Raw genomic sequence first — 19004 nt, forward strand, 5'->3', positions numbered from 1 at the left:
TTCACTACCTTTAACTGAAATGTATCATTCCCCACCCCACTTTATAATACAGGCAACAAATCTCAGCAATACCTGTGACTTTGTCCTCAATGAAAGCCACTGTGATTTCCTATCACTGGACAACGTCACAGAGAGATCGAAAAGATTTGTCGGTTCAATCGTTGCTTGAGAACAACGCTGAGCTGTTAGACCTGTGGTCAGATCATGTCATTTGATGTGTTAGTGAAGGAGTGCACATGTTACTGTATCACGCAGGTTTACTATTTTGTCAATTATATTTGAATACCATTTGTTTCCTTGATGATCCTATGCATTTTACTACCTGAATTTAAAACATTAATTTTGTCCGGGGGGAACACAGACATCACCAGATGGTACAGGATGCCCACCCCCTTCCTCTCATTTGTTCTCATTTTCTATGAAATAGGCCAGTTTTGGGGTTGGAGAACCCAGGCTACAACCAGAACTCTCTAAGCTGGACCCCACAGAGAGATGAGACCGGGAGGAAGTGTCTGGCTTTGCTGCCACCTCTTGCCTCTCCTGGGTCAGCCTCTTTTGGAAATACCGGAGCCCTTGACAGGAAAAGCTGGAGCCCTCCTGAGGATAGCTCGGTGCAGCAGGGTCCTGGGAGGCACAGGCCTGAGACCCTGCATCTCCAGCTGGCTTATTTAGAGCTGGAGGCTGTACTTGGTCTCTAGAACAGCATTGCTGGCAAAGGGGCTGAGAACGACACCCTCCCCAAACTTTTGAGAAGGTTCTTCACTCCTAAGACCAACTGAGATGCCCGACTTCTCCCTTTGCTACCACGAGTCCCCAGTTCTCCTTCCTCGTGGTTTGGTGAAATTGTCTGGGTTTGGTGACCAAGAGGCCCAGGCCTGAACCCAGGCTAATCATCCTAAGAGAAGTAATCATCCTAAGAGAGGTAATCATTGAATCTTGGCAATTTTCAGTACCAAGCATTTGCTTAGCATTTGGCAAAGCCCGTAGACCTCAGCTCAGATTAGTATTTTTAAATACATTTAAAAAAACTACATAGGCTTACAAAGGAAACCAATTGTATTAAAATATAGTTATCAAAATATTTAAACGTTAACCTGTGATGTAGTCATTAAAAGTATACTTCTTTGTAAGTGGATTTAAATAATATCTAACTGAGGGTCTAATAAGACTATAATTTCAAAGTTGAAATGAGAGTAAATAATATTTTGAGATGTCTGCAACCATGCTAAAATGAAAGGAGAATAGCTGTGGTTTCTCTTGGGGACAAACCCAACAGAAACTGTGTTACTGGGGTACCACTGTGCCTTGTGGCCTCTGTTCATACCTTAAAGGGAAAGCAAAAACCAAATAGTAATTGTTTTTCTTCCCCAATTTCATGGTTAAGAGCCTTGCTTTAATCTCCCCAGGCTCTTGTCTTCTCCATAAAATGAGGAGACCCCTACCTCACAGCCTTAGCGTGAGGGGCATATGAGAGGACAAATGCAAAAGTGTTTTGTGGTTGGTGGGGGGAGGTGGGTACAGAATTCTGAGGAGCTATTACCTTATTTCGTATTCTTGATTATTAAGACCTAATGGCACCAAGACACCCAAAGTGACATGAGAGAAGCAACCCCATTTCTCTCGGGGCTTTTGTTCCTGCCTATACATCAGTCTTGGCAAACTTGTTTTTCCCTACAGCACCCAGGGAAGTCCTGGTTCCCTCCCTTGGTTCTTTTCTGCTCCTCCCTCTGCCAAGCCACGATGCCCGGTGGATACAAAGGTGAATGTGGGGATGATGTGGACCCCATGCCCTTCCTGGCACCTCCAGAAAAGGAGAGGATCGAAGCCATGAACAAGCCCTATGACATCAAGAAGTCCTGCTGGGTCAAAGACGAGAAAGAGGGCTTCATCGCTGGGGAGATCCAGTCTGAACAGGGTGACCAGGTCACTGTGAAAACAGTCAACAACCAGGTGAGTGAGGAAGAACCTCTAGGATGAAATGATCTTAGGGAGTGACAGATACCCGGGCTCTGCTGTCCATTCACAAGAGGCAGGGTGATAAGAAGAGCAGGTGCCGCTGAGTCCTGTGTCCTAGGTTCAAGCTCAGACTTGGCTACACTCAAACTGTGGCCCCGGGCAAGACACTTCCCCTCTCTGAGCTTTGCCTCCTTCCCAATAGAGATTCTAACATAGTAGGACACATGGAAATACTTTGTAATGCTCTGAAATAGTACGTGTGTGCACAAGATTGTCAAGGAACTTACGTATCTTTAAAGTCCCAAACAGCTTTCCTGTGGAGTGAGAGTGAGCATCCCAGCGTCAGCAGTTGCACTGTGTGCCAGGAACATGAGGCAGGGCCCAGAACATTCTGGCTGACCTGGGGAGCTCTTCACCTATGCGCTCATAGATGGTGCCTCCCGAGCCCCTTGCTGCACGGCGGCCCTGTGCTAGAGCTGGCTTGTCCTGGCCTGTGAGGGCCCAACACCCAATGCTAAACAACCAGGGGCTTTGCAGCCAAGTATTAAACCTTTGGCAACTTGATGTCAGCCACGGTGGAAATATTTACATTGTGGGAATTAACAAATAATATAAATCAGGGATTTTCCCCCTGTATAGCTAGGTTACAAGCACACCACTCTCTGCTGGTCTACATTGTGTCTAATTGTGGGGGTGACTTGAGACAGTGGGCAGAAAGTTTGGTTCATTAAACCCCTATCCTGCGGGAGACTCCTCGTAAGGTGCTGGACTTGTTTAATCCTTTCAATAATCTTATGTAGTAGGATTTTAGGAGTTCCTATTTTGTAAAGGATCAAGGAGGCCCTACGTAACTTGCTCACGGCCACAAAGACAACAAATGATGAGCTCAGATTCAAACCTAGCTGTATTGGGCTCAATTATTGGGCAGCAGGAGTGCAAGGTGGTCCTTGGTCAATAGCAGGAATACAAGATGCCAGAAACCTTCTGTGATCAGAACTTGGAGCAGCCAAGCTTCACTTTGTGCTTTGCTTCACTTCAAGGGGAGTGGCAGCAGGGAGATGAGGCTATTCCTCCATTCAAGGGGGTTGGAACACAAAATTCAAGCTTACTTCTGGGAGAACCTTCTTTTCAGAAAGGCAAAGCACTGCAGTCTTTTAAGGAGTAATGTACAAGAATATGGAGCTCCACAGGCCCCAGTTTAGATACACGTTAGGGACAGCACATAACTTCCGTGAGCATCCACAAGTTTGGGACAGAAAGACTGACTCACCTGGTTTCTAAGATAAAGGCAAAGGCCCCTGTCCCCTGCCTGAGCCAAGAGAGAGAAGTGTCTGCCTCAGGGTGAGGTCCAGAGATATGGGAATTCCCAGAAATGGACTCTCAATAAAACTCAGCTTGCTTTACCAGGGATGTGGTGACCATTAGTGGATAGATTTTCCAGAACTGTCAAGGTTTCAAATTATCTGCCTATTGGACTCATAAATTATTAAAAGTCTCAGAAATCCCAGCATGTGTTCAAGCCTCACATCTCAGGCTGTAGGCAGCTCAAAGATGTTTGTTTTCTGGATCACATGTCTTGAGCTTTGGTCCCAGATGCTGGAACTCAAGAGCTGGTGCTGTTTTCATTTACAGATGAAATTGGGGCACGGAGGGAGGATGGGGTTTGCCTGCCATGCACAAGTGCTCCGGACTCCTAACTCCGTGCTACTTTCACCCTGACACATTTACTGCTCAGAAATCATTGTATTATTATTATTATTATTATTGTATTGTCTGTTTGCTTGCTTTCAATTTTATCCTTCAAGTTGGTTTGGTGGGAGCAGGGAAATGTCTTTTTTTTTATAAGATTTTATTTATTTATTTGAGAGAAAGAGAGAGAGCATAAACAGGGGGTAGGGGTAGAGAGAGAAACAGACTCCCTGCTGAGCAAGGAGCCCAAAAAAGGGCTCGATCCCAGGACCCTGGGATCATGACCTGAGCCAAAGGCAGACCCTAAACTGACAATCACCAAGGCACCCCTTATTCATTTGTTTTAGAGAGAAAGCAGGGGTAGGAGCAGAGGGAGAGGGATAAGTAAACTCCATGCTGAGTGTGAAACTCAACGAGGGACTTGATCCCGTGACCCTGAGATGGTGACCTGAACCAAAATAAAGAGCCGGATGCTCAGGGGTTCCTGGGTGGTTCAGTTAGTTAAGTATCTGACTTTAGCTCAAGTCATGATCTTGGGTTCCTGGGACCAAGCCCTGCATCAGGCTCAGCACCCACTGGGGAGTCTACTTCTCCGTCTTCCTCTGCCCCTCCTCACGCTTGTGCTCTCTCTCTCTCTCTCTCTCTCTCAAATAAATAAGTAAAATCTTTAAAAAAAAATAAAAATAAAAGATTCAGATGCTCAACCAATTGAGCCACCCAGGCGCCTCCTTTTTTTTTTTTTTTTTTTTAATGAAAAAGTTCACTGCTGTTCAGAAACCACCACCAATTCTCAAGGCAGAGGGCCAAGAGTCATATCTCTGCAAGTGTCTCTAGGATTGATGAGCAAGTTCTGATCAGCTATTAGAATGGACTTGGCAGGTGGCATCTGATTATTAACTGCTTAGTTAATAAGTGTGTAATATGAAATAAAACCACATATTAAGTCATTTACAAAAAAAAAAAAAAAAGAATGGACTTGGCAGGAAGAGAAGCAGGGCCCACAGGTGCTCTGAATGTAGGGATGGAGCTTATAAGGTATTTTACATGATCTCATTTAATACAGTTCTCCCAGCAACCAGCCAAGGAAGCTACTGTTATTCCTATTTAGAGGGGAGGCAGTTAGGACTCAGATGGCTTTGGAGATCTCTCCTCAGCCCAAGCTACACAGTGGGACATGGCTCGACCAGGAGTTGGTCCTACTGGTCACCTGACTCCAGCTCCTTACAGGATACCAGAGAGTATGTGGTACCTTGTGCCAGAAGCCCATATGGCTGTCAATACTGTTTCCTAATTCCTGTTGTATCTTGACACTCTCCCACCCAGACTGTCACTGTGAAGAAGGATGATGTCCAGCAGATGAACCCACCCAAATTCTACCAAGCCAGTGACATGGCGGACATGACTTTCTTGAACGAGGCCAGCGTCCTGAACAATCTGCGCCAACGTTACACCAACATGAGGATCTATGTGAGTGCCTGGGGCTAAGGGTGAGGATGAGGGGTAGCTACAGATCTTCTGCCCCTCTCCTGATGGGGAGGGCACAGCAGCTGCTCCACCTTCCCGCAACCATCACACAGTATGGCTCAGATAAGGGCACAGGGACCGTGCTTTTGACACATTAGAACTTCCACTCTCAGCCTTCAATGTCTCAGTGATGGTGCCATCTCCATGGGCAGCTGATATACCTTTTGCTGAGGTTATCATCTGAGAGTCTTCCTCCGCACCACATCCCTGCAAATTCTCCCATCAAAACATTATTTTCCCTGTTAGATGTCATCCCCTGTCCGCCCATCCTTCCATCCATCCATCCATCCATCCATCTGCTGTCTTCCCCACCCTCACCCTCAGACAGGACTGGCAGGAAAGGGTGACTCAGCAGCAGCAGTCCCAGGGTGATACAGTATGTGTCATACTCTCAACTTAAGCGGGGTCTATCTCATCTTTGTTTCTCCTTCTTTGGATCGTTTTCTATTTAATAAGATTCCTTTTAAAAACTCAGTATGTAGGGGCTCCTGGGTGGCTCAGTTATTGAGTATCTGCCTTTGGTTCAGGCCTTGATCCCGGAGACCCAGGATTGAGTTCCACATGGGGCTTCCGCAGGGAGCCTGTTTCTCCCTCTGCCTAGGTCTCTGCCTCTCTCCTGTGTCTCTCATGAATAAAGAAATCTTACAAAAAAAAAAAAAAACAACTCAGTATGTATATCTCAGCTATCCTAAGAAGAAGCTGGGGAGGAGGAGAGAGGTGTTGATTCCCATGTAGGCCAAAGTGGAAGGTTTTTTTTTTAAATATTTTATTTATTTATTCATGAGAGACACAGAGAGGGGGGGGGGGGCAGAGACACAGGCAGAGGGAGAAACAGGCTCCAGGCAGGGAGCCGAACATGGGACTTGCTCCCAGGTCTCCAGGATCATGCCCTGGCCCAAAGGTGGCGCTAAACCGCTGAGCCACCCGGGCTGCGCCAAAGTGGAAGGTTTTAAAGTTGAACTGGGTGCACCTGGGTAGCTCAGTCAGTTAAGCATCTGCCTTTAGCTCAGGTCGTGATCCTGGGGTCTTGGGATTGAGACCTGTGTCAAGCTCCTGGCTTGGTGGGGAGTCAGCTTCTCCCTCTCCCTCTCCCTCTCCCTCTCCCCCTCCCCACCGTTTGTGCTCTCTTGTGCTCTCCCTCTCTCTCAAATAAATAAAATTTTTAAAAAACATCTTTGAGGTTGAACTGGAAAGAGTCATGGAACAGGGCAGGGGGCAGTGGTATCAGGTGGATGTGAGTGTCCAGCAAGGCGAAGGACAGTTAAGAACTCATGGATAGGGACCCACAGACGTGGCCATTCTCTACCCTCACTTATTCTCCCCTTGGATAATTTCTTCTACTACCTCATGGTTTCTCTGATTTTTTTTTTCTTTTTAATGGGACGATTTCCTTACAGAATTGCCTTGTGATGAAAAGAGAAGCTGGTGCCTCTTCTTAAGAGTAGATCAAACCAAAAAAAAAAAAAAAAAGAGTAGATCAAACCCAGCTGCCTGCCAGAAGGGGTTGTGCCTGCACAGGGAGGACTTTGCAGCTGTGAAAACACCCCAGAAGTCTCTCTGTAAACTCTCATGGAAAATCTCCCAGACATATTAAATGGATAAAGCAAGATATAGAACAGTATTATAGAAAGCTATCTTTTGTTTTAAAAACAAGAAGGGGGAGTGATAATGTATCCCTGGATCTGTATGTGTATGCATCAAAAACCGTGGAAGGGAGTGTTAGCAATTAACACATGCTTACCTGTGGGAGGAGGAGGCAGGCACTGAACTGCTGTGGGGATTTTTTTTTTAAGATTTTATTTATTCATGAGAGACACAGAGAGAGAGAGAGAGGCAGAGACATAGGCAGAGGGAGAAGCAGCCTCCCTGTGGGGAGCCTGATGCAGGACTCAATCCTGGGACCCCAGGATGAACTATGAGCCTTTCGGGCATCCCAGTTGTGGGGACTTTTGCTACATATTTGCCTGTTCAGTGACTACGTTATCTATGCAAATAATTAAATCAAAAGAAAATGAAATAAATATATATGACAGTGAAGGATTGTTTTTCTCACTGACTAGGTGCTCAGATACAGATTTTGCCTCCAGGAGGGGATGCCACTATATCTCTGTAGGCTGGCAGTGCCCTCCAGCCAGGCTGCTCTAGGGTGGGCTAGGGCATAGAGGGAGGAAAACAGCAGGAGAAGAAGCCAGCTGACTGTCTTCCTCTCCTCCTGCCAGACCTACTCGGGCTTGTTCTGTGTGACAGTCAACCCCTACAAGTGGCTGCCCATCTATGGAGCCCGCGTGGCCAACATGTACAAAGGCAAAAAGCGCACAGAGATGCCACCCCACCTCTTCTCCATCTCTGACAATGCCTACCACGACATGCTCATGAGTAAGTGGGGTGGGGCCTGCTGGGGTGCTCAGGGTGGGTGACAAAATCTTTAGAACCGTGTGCCACCCAGTCCCAACCCTGACTCCATACTACCCACTGAAGTTCTTGGTTAAGTGTTGAGAAGCAGCAGCGTGTGACCAGGTACCAGCGCTCAGTGAGGGTGCAGGGCATCTGCTAAGTACCAGCCCCATCTCACACCCCATCTCACTTCAGCTTCACAAAAACAGGGGATGCCAGGTTAAGTAACCGACCCAGAATTCAAGTAACCACTTGTATGATCTCTGCAGGACTGCATGGTGGCCCACAAAGTGATTTTTATTATGTTGCTTGTGATTGGGTAGCTATATAGGATGGGGTTGATGGAAACAGTGGCCAGTAAATTCTTGGCCCTTCCACAAAGGTGAATGCTGCAATGGCAGGCATGTAGTCAGGGACCCTGCAGGATCTAGGGCTTTTGGCTTCTGCTGGTTGCTGCAGCCCCCCTCCAAGCTGGGTGAAATACGGGGGAAATGCAGACTGTTTGGCCAGAGTGATGTCAAACGTCTAGTTTCTAAGTGTTTCCTAATTACATCTTCGTGTTGCTGTTTTCTTCTCTGCAGATCGTGAAAATCAGTCTATGCTAATCACGTAAGTGTCCCTTCTGTCTCTCGGTCTCTATACATATAATTAAGTTTGTATCTTATACATGTAATTAAGCCTTCTTAGAATTAATTGGTGGGAGTTTGTATGGAAATCTTCAGGCTGTGAGTGGGCTCAGCAGGGTGTTAAGGCTGCACCTGTGAACTGAGGGTGGCTTCTGTGTCCCCCACTCCCCCTCACCTGTCTGTCCCTGTCCTGGCTGAGGGATGAATCACAGTAACACTCAGCCTGCACCTTTGATTGCATTGCCTCTCTATGGCCAATCCCCTCTTTATGCTTCCCTCTTCCTATTTCCCACTTGCAGTGGAGAATCTGGTGCTGGGAAGACTGAGAACACGAAGAAGGTCATCCAGTACTTTGCCAATGTTGGGGGGACTGGCAAACAGTCCTCAGATGGAAAGGTAGGGCTGACAGGCAGGCTCAGAGTGTGTCACCCTAGCCCGGCCTGTTCTCAGATGTACATGGAGGGGACACACGGGAGGGCACACATGGGAAGGTGCACAAAGGAGGGCACACACAGATGGGCACACACGGAAGGGCACACTTAGAGGGCACACACAGCAGAGACCATGTGACCCTCGTAGCTGTCCTGTGGGTTCGGGTCATCTTACAGAGGAAGAGACAGGCTTGGAGAGAAAGGTGAAACCACCTAGGGAGAAGGAGCCCAGGGACCTGGGTCTCCTACAGGATATATTCTACTGCCCCAGAAAATGCAGGTGACAGAGCCATTTGTGCTTGGCAGGGAAGAAAGGGGCATACCAGCTCCTCCTTCAGCTGCCTCTGCAGACCCTGGGGCACAAGGAGCAATAGCTGAGCCAGTGGCAGCTGTAAACACTGACAGAGAAAGGGAGAGTTGGGGAGGAAGACCAGGGATGCCCCGGGAAGGGGTTTCAGGCTCACTCAGGAATCTCTCCAGCAATAGCAAAGTATAGAACAGATGAGAAACAAAGCCTGTCATCTGACAGGTGCCCCTCCAATGTCAGGACAGCAGAGGGACAGTCATCAGGTTGGTGGCCCTCTTCCCAGGTTCCTTCCTGCCCTGATTTCCAGGCCTCCCAAGGCCCTTCCTCTCTGGGTTCCTGGCTCAAAAGCCATAGGCCTTTGAAAGGCCCGAATCACCAGGCAGCACCCAACCTTGTGTTTCTCTCTGGGTCAGGGGTCCCTGGAGGATCAAATCATCCAGGCAAACCCTGTGCTGGAGGCTTTTGGGAACGCCAAGACCATCAGAAACAACAATTCCTCTCGCTTTGTAAGTATGAGCAGCAACAACAGGGGCCCCTAGTGTTGGTGGGACAGGGGCCACCTGGAATGCGGGGATGACTATCCCCTCATTCCAGGTAAGGAAATTGGGGCTGATTTAAACATGCAAATGGAATGAGGCAAGTCACAGCATTTCCTTCCCACAGACTGTTAAGGTCTTAGCTGTTGGAGTCTAAATTGAACAGAGCCCACATCAGTATTTAAATCAAGAAGCTTGAAAGGGGAGACTAGATAATAGGGTGATGGAGAGGCTGAGAAGTCAGATGGGGGAGCCAGAGATTCACAGCTGTTGGAAGCTGAGGATGACTCCCCTCATCCCTCCCCTGCACCACCACCCTGTCTGGGGGGATACAGGATATGTGCTGTCCCTGGCGCCCTGGTGGATCCTGAACTACCTCAGCCCTCTCATGGGAGCTCTACCTCCGTACTACCTGAGGTGCTGTCCATGGAGGAGAAATGCCCGGGGCTTCCCTCCTGATTCCTGGTCTCCTGCGGGGGCAGAGTGGGGGGACCTCACTGCCTGAGCCAGTGGGCTGGCAGGGAGCCTAGGTAAACAGGACTGAGCTGGGAGGAAGGGAGGGCAGGTAAGAAATAGCGGTGACAGGCAGGAGCAGCAGAGATGGAGACACCTATTTCCAGGAGAATTTATCGGTGGTTCTACCAAAGGTCAGGGAGAGGGATGTGGTATCTCAGTAAGGAGACTCAGGATGTACCCCCTACTGCTGCTGGCCAAACTCCCCCCATGCCTGCCTCTAAGCAGATTTCCCAGCAGTCCCAGCTCCTCCCGCTGGTGCTTCTCTCCCCCACAAATGCCCTGTGGGGCTACCCCACAGACCCTTAATTTTACTCCAAGCCCTGTCCATCTTCTCTACTGTGTGGGAAATCGCAGCTCCGCATATAGCCAGCCACGCACGTGTGGCTCAGTCACACTCCAAACGGCGCCTTGGAATTCAGGGGTCTGCCAGTAAGGGACTGTGGCCCAAGCTGGCCCATGTGTTGGTCTAGAACTCCAAGCGTCCTCCCTCACAACCCTCCTCTCTCTGCTCAGGGCAAGTTCATCCGAATCCACTTCGGAACTACGGGCAAACTGGCTGGAGCTGACATCGAGAGCTGTGAGTCTGGCCCCCTTTGGAGGGTTCTTCTGGGCGGACCAACTACAGAATGTGTGAGCCCCAGTGCTATCTCGTGCCCAGGGGGCTGGCCCTGCTCCTGGACTCCCCTATGTGGGCAGTCAGGCCCCTAGAATCTGTGTCTGGGGCAGAGGGAATGGCCCTCTAGACTGGCTACTGCATGGGACTGTATGGAGAGGGGAGCCCGTTTGCACCCTGCATTCCAGACAGAATGGGACTGTATTTATGGGCGTGTTTGTGTATTCCCTTCCAGATCTCTTAGAGAAATCTCGTGTCATCTCACAGCAAGCCGCTGAGAGAGGGTACCACATTTTCTACCAGATTCTCTCTAACAAGAAGCCCGAACTTATTGGTAAAGATCTTTATGTCTGCCTGCCTGCCCCTTAACTTGCTTTTCCTCTTGTTTCAGTGACAAAGGTTCCTGAGGACAGTGCCCCCTCCACCCTGGGTTCTGCAGGAATCCCTCTGAGTTAATGCATAGGTTACAGGGAACTTTCTCAAAGTTTTACTCACATCTTGCTTTCCTGCTTTTGGCAGAGAGTTTGCTCCTGGTCCCCAACCCTAAGGAGTACCACTGGGTGAGCCAGGGCGTCACAGTGGTGGAGAACATGGATGATGGGGAGGAGCTGCAGATCACAGATGTGAGTGGACCTGGCAGTGCAGCTGGCAAACAAAAGGAAGAGCCAAGACAAACCATGGGGCCCTGCATGCACTGCCACCAGAACTAGGGTGGGGGTTACTCAGAGCAGCCAGGTAGCAGCCCACATTCATTCTCCCCCTGGAGATCTCTGGAGCCACAGGTGGCATTTATCTCAAGTCTGTCGTAGCAAGAACTGAACTAGGATCCCATGGCACCTAAGGGGCCATCTAGTCCAGCTCAGCTAGAAGCGATGCTCCTGTCACCTCAGTCCCCACTGCACCCTCCCTCTCCTTCTATGACACAGAGAACTTCTGTGAAGGTCTGACAATAGAATCCATTCCTGATGCACCTTTGCCTTTTTCTGTCCTGGTACCTAGCATGAAGACTTAGCAATAATAATGATAGTAATGATAATGTGACTCCCCAGTTGTTATTATGTATCAAGTACTCACCAGGTGTCAAGTGTTGGACTGAACATTTACACATCATTCTGGTTTATCCTTAGGACCACCCATCTCCCCCCTTTTGCAGATGACTAAACAGACACTAGGGAGGGTAAATAAATACAATGACAACATAGCAGAGTGTCTGGCCTGGGCTCCTTGGAAGAAAACAGATGTACCTCTGGCCAGGGAGCGTCTGACCTCCAGACCCCACACCGTATCAGCGTGGCCCATTGGTGCCAACCCCACGACTGCAGCACCATGGCCTCTCTTCCATGGAATGAGAAGCCAGGAGTTTCTTGCCTTTTCTTTCCTGTGGCCCTGCAGGTCGCCTTTGATGTGCTGGGCTTCAGCGCAGAGGAGAAGATTGGTATTTATAAGCTGACTGGAGGCATCATGCATTTTGGCAACATGAAGTTCAAGCAGAAACCCAGAGAGGAGCAAGCTGAAGTGGACACCACGGAGGGTAGGTGTTTGATTGGGGCTGTTCATGGAAGAGGCAGCCAGTGGTAGGGGCTTCTGGCTCTCTGAGGCTTCATGCACATTTCAGAGACATGCCATAAGCCAAGAATGTTCCTTGGACACCCAGACATCAATAATCTCAGAGAGAGTCAGAGCCATGATTTTGGTTTCTGCATTCTGCTTTGCCACTTGGCCTTGAATGAGTGTGGAAACCATCTCGGACATCTGTTTTCTCATTGGCAACACATAGTCTCTGCCATCCCACCCTCCGTTCCTAACCCCAAGAGATGATGTTGGGTTTCTCTGGGGCAGGGCATCATATTTCTTTCACTCACCTGCTTTTTCTGTCCCTACTCAGTGGCTGACAAAGTCTCCCATCTCATGGGCCTCAATTCCGGGGAGCTCCAGAAGGGCATCACCAGGCCCCGGGTCAAAGTAGGCAATGAGTTTGTGCAAAAGGGCCAGAACGTGGAGCAATGCAACAACTCTATCGGGGCCCTGGGCAAGGCCATCTATGACAAGATGTTCAAGTGGCTGGTGGTCAGGATCAACAAGACCTTGGACACCAAAATGCAGAGGCAGTTCTTCATTGGCGTGTTGGACATCGCTGGCTTTGAGATCTTTGAGGTGTGCCTGTCCTGGCATTCTCTTTCTGCTTTGGGGTGATCGTTTTTCTTTTAAAAGCTACTTTTCACCACGATTCTCTCATTTCTCATCTTGGACCTGAAGTGGGCCAATCTCAGGTGTTTGCTCTTGGGTCTCTGACTTTTGGCATCCAGAAAGTTCCATCTTCATTTGTATGGAGCCAAACCATAAAGAATTGTGTGAACATACTGGATAGAATGGGTGGCAGGCTAGAGCTGGCCTGTACTGCCTTACAAGGGCTGATTGTTAAGTTTTCAGGAATTTTTTTTTTAAATATTTTATTTATTTATGACAGATACAGAGAGAGAGAGAGAGAGAGGCAGAGACACAGGCAGAGGGAGAAGCAGGCTCCATGCAGGAGCCCGATGTGGGACTCGATCCCACACCCTGGGATCATGCCTTGAGTCAAAGGCAGACACTCAACACCTGAGCCACTCAGGCATCAGGAATCAAAGGCAGACACTCAACAGCTGAGCCACTCAGGCGGTTTTCAGGAATTTTTTGATCTAGTTGACATCATTTTGATACCCTTATACCATGAAATTGTCCAACACTTCAAATTAGGCTCTTTCTTTTTTCTTTTCTATTTCTATTTCTTTTTCTTTTCTTTTTTCCTTTCCTTTCCTTTCCTTTCCTTTCCTTTCTTCCTTCCTTCCCTCTCCCTCCCTCCCTCCCTCCCTCTCTCTCTTTCCTTCCTTCCTTCCTTCCTTCCTTCCTTCCTTCCTTCCTTCCTCCCTCCCTCCCTCCCTCCCTCCCTCCCTCCCTCCCTCCCTTCCTTCCTTCCTTCCTTCCTTCCTTCCTTCCTTCCTTCCTTCCTTTTGTTTTTGAAAGACAGAGAGTCAGCTGATATACCAGCACAACACTGTGGCCTCCCACTTCTTTCCTGCACAAAAGAGACTCAGGTCTCAACAGACTAGTGTTGTGGGTCAGGAATATTTTACCTTTGTAATTGGAGGCAGCATGATTAGGAGATATGGTTCTGGACTCAGGTTGGCCATCAGCTAGCTGTGTGGCCTTGGGAAAGTAGTTACTGAGCCTCAGTTTTTTCAACTCTAAAATGAACAGGCTGGAAGAGATGACCTATAAAGCTCATTTCACTCCATTATCCTACTATTTTAAGATTTCCACTGGCCACAGATGGATTCTTTTTAAATCAACTTAGACCAGGGGCACCTGGGTGGTTCAGTCAGTTGAGCATCTGACTCTTGACTTCGGCTTAGGTCTTGATCTCAGGGTTGTGAGTTCAGACCCCATGTTGGGCTTCACACTGGGCATGGAACCTACTTAAAAAACCAAACCAAACCAACCCCACCAGTTTAGCCCAATTTCTTTCAGACTCTAAAAGGCTAATTTGACTGCCATCTACAATAGAATCATTTAATTTCATAGGTGGAAGGAGGCTTCAAGTTTCCAGACTGTGCTCCCTGGCTTTCTGGGAAGCCACTGATGGCCAGCAGTGGAGGGATTAGGAGAAAGGAGGATGATCTGTGACAACAACATAGTGTGTGCAATAAACAAACAGGGTTTGAATCTTTGCTTGGCCACTTCCAAGTCGTGTGCCTCTCTTTCTCCACCTATTAATGGAACACCAATCATTCTTGCCATATAAGGTTTGAGCAGGTGTGACTTGGCACAGAGTCTGGCACATGGGCGTGCTCTGTGATTGCAGTGGCCCCCTCTGCTTTAACCTATTTTTCCTGAGGATTTCGGGTGAGATTTCATTAAGAGAAAGCACTCTCTGATTTTTTTAAAGGTAACTTGTAAACCCCTCAAACCCCTTCATCCTATAGATAAGCATTAAAAAAACTGCACACAGAGAGCTGTCTAAAGGCACACAGGGTCAGAAGCATAAAGCCTCTCAAATGATTTCTATGCTAGAAAGAAAGTGATTCTTTCCACAATGATTTTAATTAACCACATGAGGTGGTATTTGAGGTTTGGGCCCCCCAGACCCCAGCCCTCACTCTCTTCTGCCTCTCTCCTCCGCAAGCCTGCTCCGCAGGTTCTATGTTGCTCTGTGCCTTTGCAGAGGAGGGTAACCGAGAAGGGCTTCTTGCAGGGCTGATGAAACCCTGCCTGGTGGTCAGCATTCAGGCATCTGGGGTAGCACCTGAAATGGTTGGCCCTCAGCAGATTTGAGCTCTGCCTGTGACTCGTCCCTCAGTCCTGGTCCCAGGGAGGCTCTGTCTGCGTCCTGGCTGATGCCCTGCTCTCTGCCCTCCCACCCCAGTTCAACAGCTTCGAGCAGCTGTGCATCAACTTCACCAATGAGAAGCTGCAACAGTTCTTCAACCACCACATGTTTGTGCTTGAGCAAGAGGAGTACAAGAGGGAGGGCATTGAATGGGTCTTCATCGACTTTGGCCTTGACCTACAGGCCTGCATTGACCTCCTGGAAAAGGTAACCTGCTGTTCAATGGTGAGGGTTAGAGAGAGGTGAGGGCCCTGACTAGGGCATGCCTCAGAAAGGAACTTCACTGGGGTCTATGGGGAAGTGACCTTGGTAGGTCTGACCTCTAGCTTCCTCTCTGCAAAATGGGTACAGTAGTTTTGCAATGACCACTGTTAGTTGGGCTGTTAGATGCCTCAACTCACTGGATCATCACAACCTACCATTCGTGTGTGTGTGTGTGTGTGTCTGTGTGTGTCTGTGTGTGTGTGTGTGTGATGTATTATAACCATTTTGCATATGGGAACATTGAGACATAGAGAAAGGAAGTAACCTGTCCAAGGTCATACAACCTGTGAATGGTAGAGTCAGGTTCTGACCTAGTCAGTCTATTAGCCACCCCTGTAATTACAACACAGGGAACGTTTTAGCAAATGATCTAGTTCAAGAATATATGTTTTGATCCAATGCAGAAAAGGGATAGAAAAAGGATATTAAAAGGGCAGATGACAAAATCCGAACAGTCTGCTCAAAGTATTATATCAATGTTAATTTCCTGGTTTTCATTATCATTACTGAGATTGCGTTAACATTTTGAGAAGCTGGATGAAAAGCATGTAGGAATGCTTTGCACTCTTTTACAAGCCTAAAATTATTTCAAAGTAAAAACTTAAAAAATAAAAGAAAGAAATAACATATGTCGTCTCTGAGGCTCAGCCTCGAGGCTGTCATAGAGAATCTATCAGCAAGGCAGCCAGAGGTCTCTGATGTGAGACCAGCCTTAACCTCCCAGGAAAAGAGTCTCCAAAAAACAGGCTGTGTGCACAATCCACCTGTCCCCTACCACTTACAAATGCCTTCCTGTCCAGCTGTCAGAGAACCTGAAATGTCCTCATGTTTGAGCTTTGGGATTAAGCATTGCCCTCTTCCAGAAATTTTCCTTAGAAATCCAGCCCTCCATAGGTTGGGGGAGTGATGAGGAGCAGCATTTATAAGCATTTATGAGCTTGCTTGTTCTGTGAGAAGAGACCTAGAAACCCTATAGCCAGGAATGTCATTGAGGGCAAAAGCAGATAAGAGAGAGTTAAACACAGAAAGGACAGGTGGCATTGACTTTACCATTTTCCTGAGGGCTAAGCCTGCCTGGCACCACTATTCAGGAGGGATAAGCATTTGGGGAGCTATGTAGCCCCTGCATACCCCCACTTCCCTTCTGTTAGATTCAATGAATCCTAGCCTCTTTCAAGTCTAAATGGCTTTAGCATTTGAAGACCAGACCATGGAGCTACTGCACCATTACCAGGGGTCCTTATCCAGAGTTCTGGCTGCCACCTGGGTGTCTGGGACATCCCTCCCACCACTCCCATGCCAATACCTGAGTGGCCCCATTGGGGTCCTGTGACCTCCTCTAATACCATTTATCATTTTTCCCTTCTAGCCCATGGGCATCTTCTCCATCTTGGAGGAACAGTGCGTCTTCCCCAAGGCTACCGACGCCACCTTCAAGGCGGCCCTGTATGACAACCACTTGGGCAAGTCCAACAACTTCCTCAAGCCCAAGGGGGGCAAGGGCAAGGGGCCCGAGGCCCACTTCGAACTCGTCCACTATGCAGGCACTGTGAGTACCCCTCAGTGCCCCCTGTGGCCACCTTCCTGCTGCAATCAGCTTGGGTTATTATAGGTCTTTCCTGCCATGCTCTTCCTGAGACTTTCTGCCTCCAACTAGCACAGCCAAGATAGAACAGCGTGATCAGCTTGGAGAAATGACCTCTGATTCATATTTCTTCATCACTTCTCCCTCTGGGAATTCCAAAACAATCAGGGAGCAGGCACCAGTTCATCCCTCAGACCCACCAGGGCCACACTATTGTCTATGGCCCTTGATTTGATGGCTAAAGCTAGATCTTGGACAGAATTTACTTGCAAAAAGCAAAAAGAAATTCCACGACCCCAGCAATTACCCCCAATTGATTAACTTATCTCTCTGACTGCTCACGGCCACCAAACCAACAAAATGACATCTCCAAACTGGCTTTTTCATTCATGACAAACGTAGTCCTTGGGGAAGAAGGAATTAAGTGCAGCCAGGACTCAGGTTCTATTTGAATAATTGATAGGGGAGACGTTTGTTCAGCTAGCTTTCAAGAATGAGTTTGGTTTCCTTGGGATTGCAGTATTGCCGTAAATGCCAATGCTCCTGTTACCACCAGAGTTCGTTGAGCCTCTGTGGGTTTAACTGCAGAGAAACAGCAGCCTTAGGACAGAGCTGTCAGGAAAGCTGCTGTTGGATTGGGCACTGGAGCCAAGATTTTATGATCTCATCAACCATAACAATACCAATTACTTGCAAAATGAATCACGCCAGTGCCTAAAGCAAACAGCTGATTGTGGTGCACTACCTCACCTCCCACAATAAAATGCGAAGAGCTCTGGATCTGTAGCAATGGAATATTCAAAGTCTAATGGGGCCTATGCCCTTCTAAGAAGGCCTGGAGGTGATGAATGTCTATACTACATAAGAGAAGGAAAGCCCAAAAGTTTTAGCTTCTTATCTGCTTCCCTCAGTTCCCTATGCTCATTGGAAGAATCTGAAAAGTGCTTCCTCTTTGCCCCTCCAGCTAGGGCCACGTGGCAAAATGGGAAGCAGAAATGAATGTATTTCCAATTACCTGAGCACATGGAGCCCCTCTTCCACCAGGCAATGGCCAGGGGATATGTGCCCTTGAGCAAGGAGAGACCAGACACCCTTGTAGGGAGCTCTTCATGTAGCTCAGGATTTCCCTGGTCAAGGCCAGTCATTCACATCAAGGGCTGAGGCTGGATGAAGGTCAATCCACACCTGGGTAGAAAAAGAGCCAGAGGTCAGGCAGGCTCAGAGTAGCCAACAAAGCAAGACATGCAGGAGAAGGTCACAGCCTGACAGCAAGTACCTGGGGAGTCCTGGTTTGTTGGAAAAGCTCAGAGACAAGGGGCTTAAACAGGCAAATTGAAAATGCCCAAGAAAGCAGATAATGAGGCTTCCACTTCATCCTGTGGTTCAGGGATGCCCCCAGGACTCCAGAAAAGTCATCAGTAATAACCAAAGCCCAGGAAATGGGGTTTCAGGTTGACCCTGGAAGCCCAGAGCAGGCCAAAATGTAGGTAGAGGTTCTGGCTGTGGGACCTTGGAAGATTGAGGCTGGACCTGAAGGTAACCACTGGCACTTGCCCCTCCTCCAGGTGGCTTACAACATCACGGGATGGCTGGAGAAGAACAAAGACCCCCTGAATGAAACAGTGGTGGGTTTGTTCCAGAAATCATCCCTGGGACTCCTGGCCCTTCTCTTCAAAGAAGAGGAGGCTCCAGGTACAGCTGACCCCTTGTGTCTGGTCTCCCCATACCAATGCCCATTAGTGACCAAAACGGAAATAAGGAAACAAAACTCTCTCATTAAACTCTTGCTAAATGGATGAATGAATGACAAGTTGCTTGAGGTAGGCCGTGGACAATGGTGCCATGGAGAGATGCAGATGCATCCTGAGATTCCATCAACTGCATTGATCGCTGGGCCCGTATCACCTGCAGGTGGAGCGATACTGCTTTGGAAGAGTTGAGGCCCAGATGCTGTGTGCTTATTTTCTGCTCCCTGTTCTCCTCTGTCTGAGGCAAAGGCCAAACCCAGCCCTGCTTCCTATACCATGGAGGTCATGTGACCCACATGGAAACACCCCGGGTGGAAGTTGCCCAATGTGGCTGCCACTTGGAGGGGCAAGAACTGCAAATTTCCTTGAATTCAGAAATCTTTTCATCATCAACATGCAATTCCTCCAGATGGTCTGTGGGTTCTTCCTTCTCAGGCAATGGGAACAGT

At 48.4% G+C, this 19004-nt stretch overlaps 1 protein-coding gene and 1 long non-coding RNA gene across 2 annotated transcripts in view; one reads left to right on the forward strand and one right to left on the reverse strand.

Annotated features, from left to right (window-relative positions):
* Positions 1-1518: 1518 nt before the first annotated feature.
* MYH16 (myosin heavy chain 16) overlaps positions 1519-19004 on the forward strand; it is a 63810-nt gene continuing 46324 nt past the window's right edge. Inside the window, exons 1-14 of the mRNA XM_072837034.1 lie at positions 1519-1950; positions 4969-5112; positions 7389-7545; positions 8145-8172; positions 8489-8585; positions 9341-9433; positions 10493-10556; positions 10828-10926; positions 11112-11215; positions 11985-12123; positions 12478-12746; positions 14995-15165; positions 16592-16771; positions 18373-18499. Of these exons, the coding sequence (XP_072693135.1) occupies positions 1597-1950; positions 4969-5112; positions 7389-7545; positions 8145-8172; positions 8489-8585; positions 9341-9433; positions 10493-10556; positions 10828-10926; positions 11112-11215; positions 11985-12123; positions 12478-12746; positions 14995-15165; positions 16592-16771; positions 18373-18499 (2026 nt within the window). The 5' untranslated portion in view covers positions 1519-1596. The remainder of the gene's footprint in view (positions 1951-4968; positions 5113-7388; positions 7546-8144; positions 8173-8488; positions 8586-9340; positions 9434-10492; positions 10557-10827; positions 10927-11111; positions 11216-11984; positions 12124-12477; positions 12747-14994; positions 15166-16591; positions 16772-18372; positions 18500-19004) is intronic.
* Positions 13560-19004, reverse strand: part of LOC140638928 (uncharacterized) — a 64868-nt gene continuing 59423 nt past the window's right edge. Inside the window, exon 5 of the long non-coding RNA XR_012035874.1 lies at positions 13560-17992. This is a non-coding gene — a long non-coding RNA (uncharacterized lncRNA). The remainder of the gene's footprint in view (positions 17993-19004) is intronic.

Source organism: Canis lupus, chromosome 8, assembly GCF_048164855.1.
Source record: "Canis lupus baileyi chromosome 8, mCanLup2.hap1, whole genome shotgun sequence".
Taxonomy (NCBI): Eukaryota; Metazoa; Chordata; class Mammalia; order Carnivora; family Canidae; genus Canis; species Canis lupus.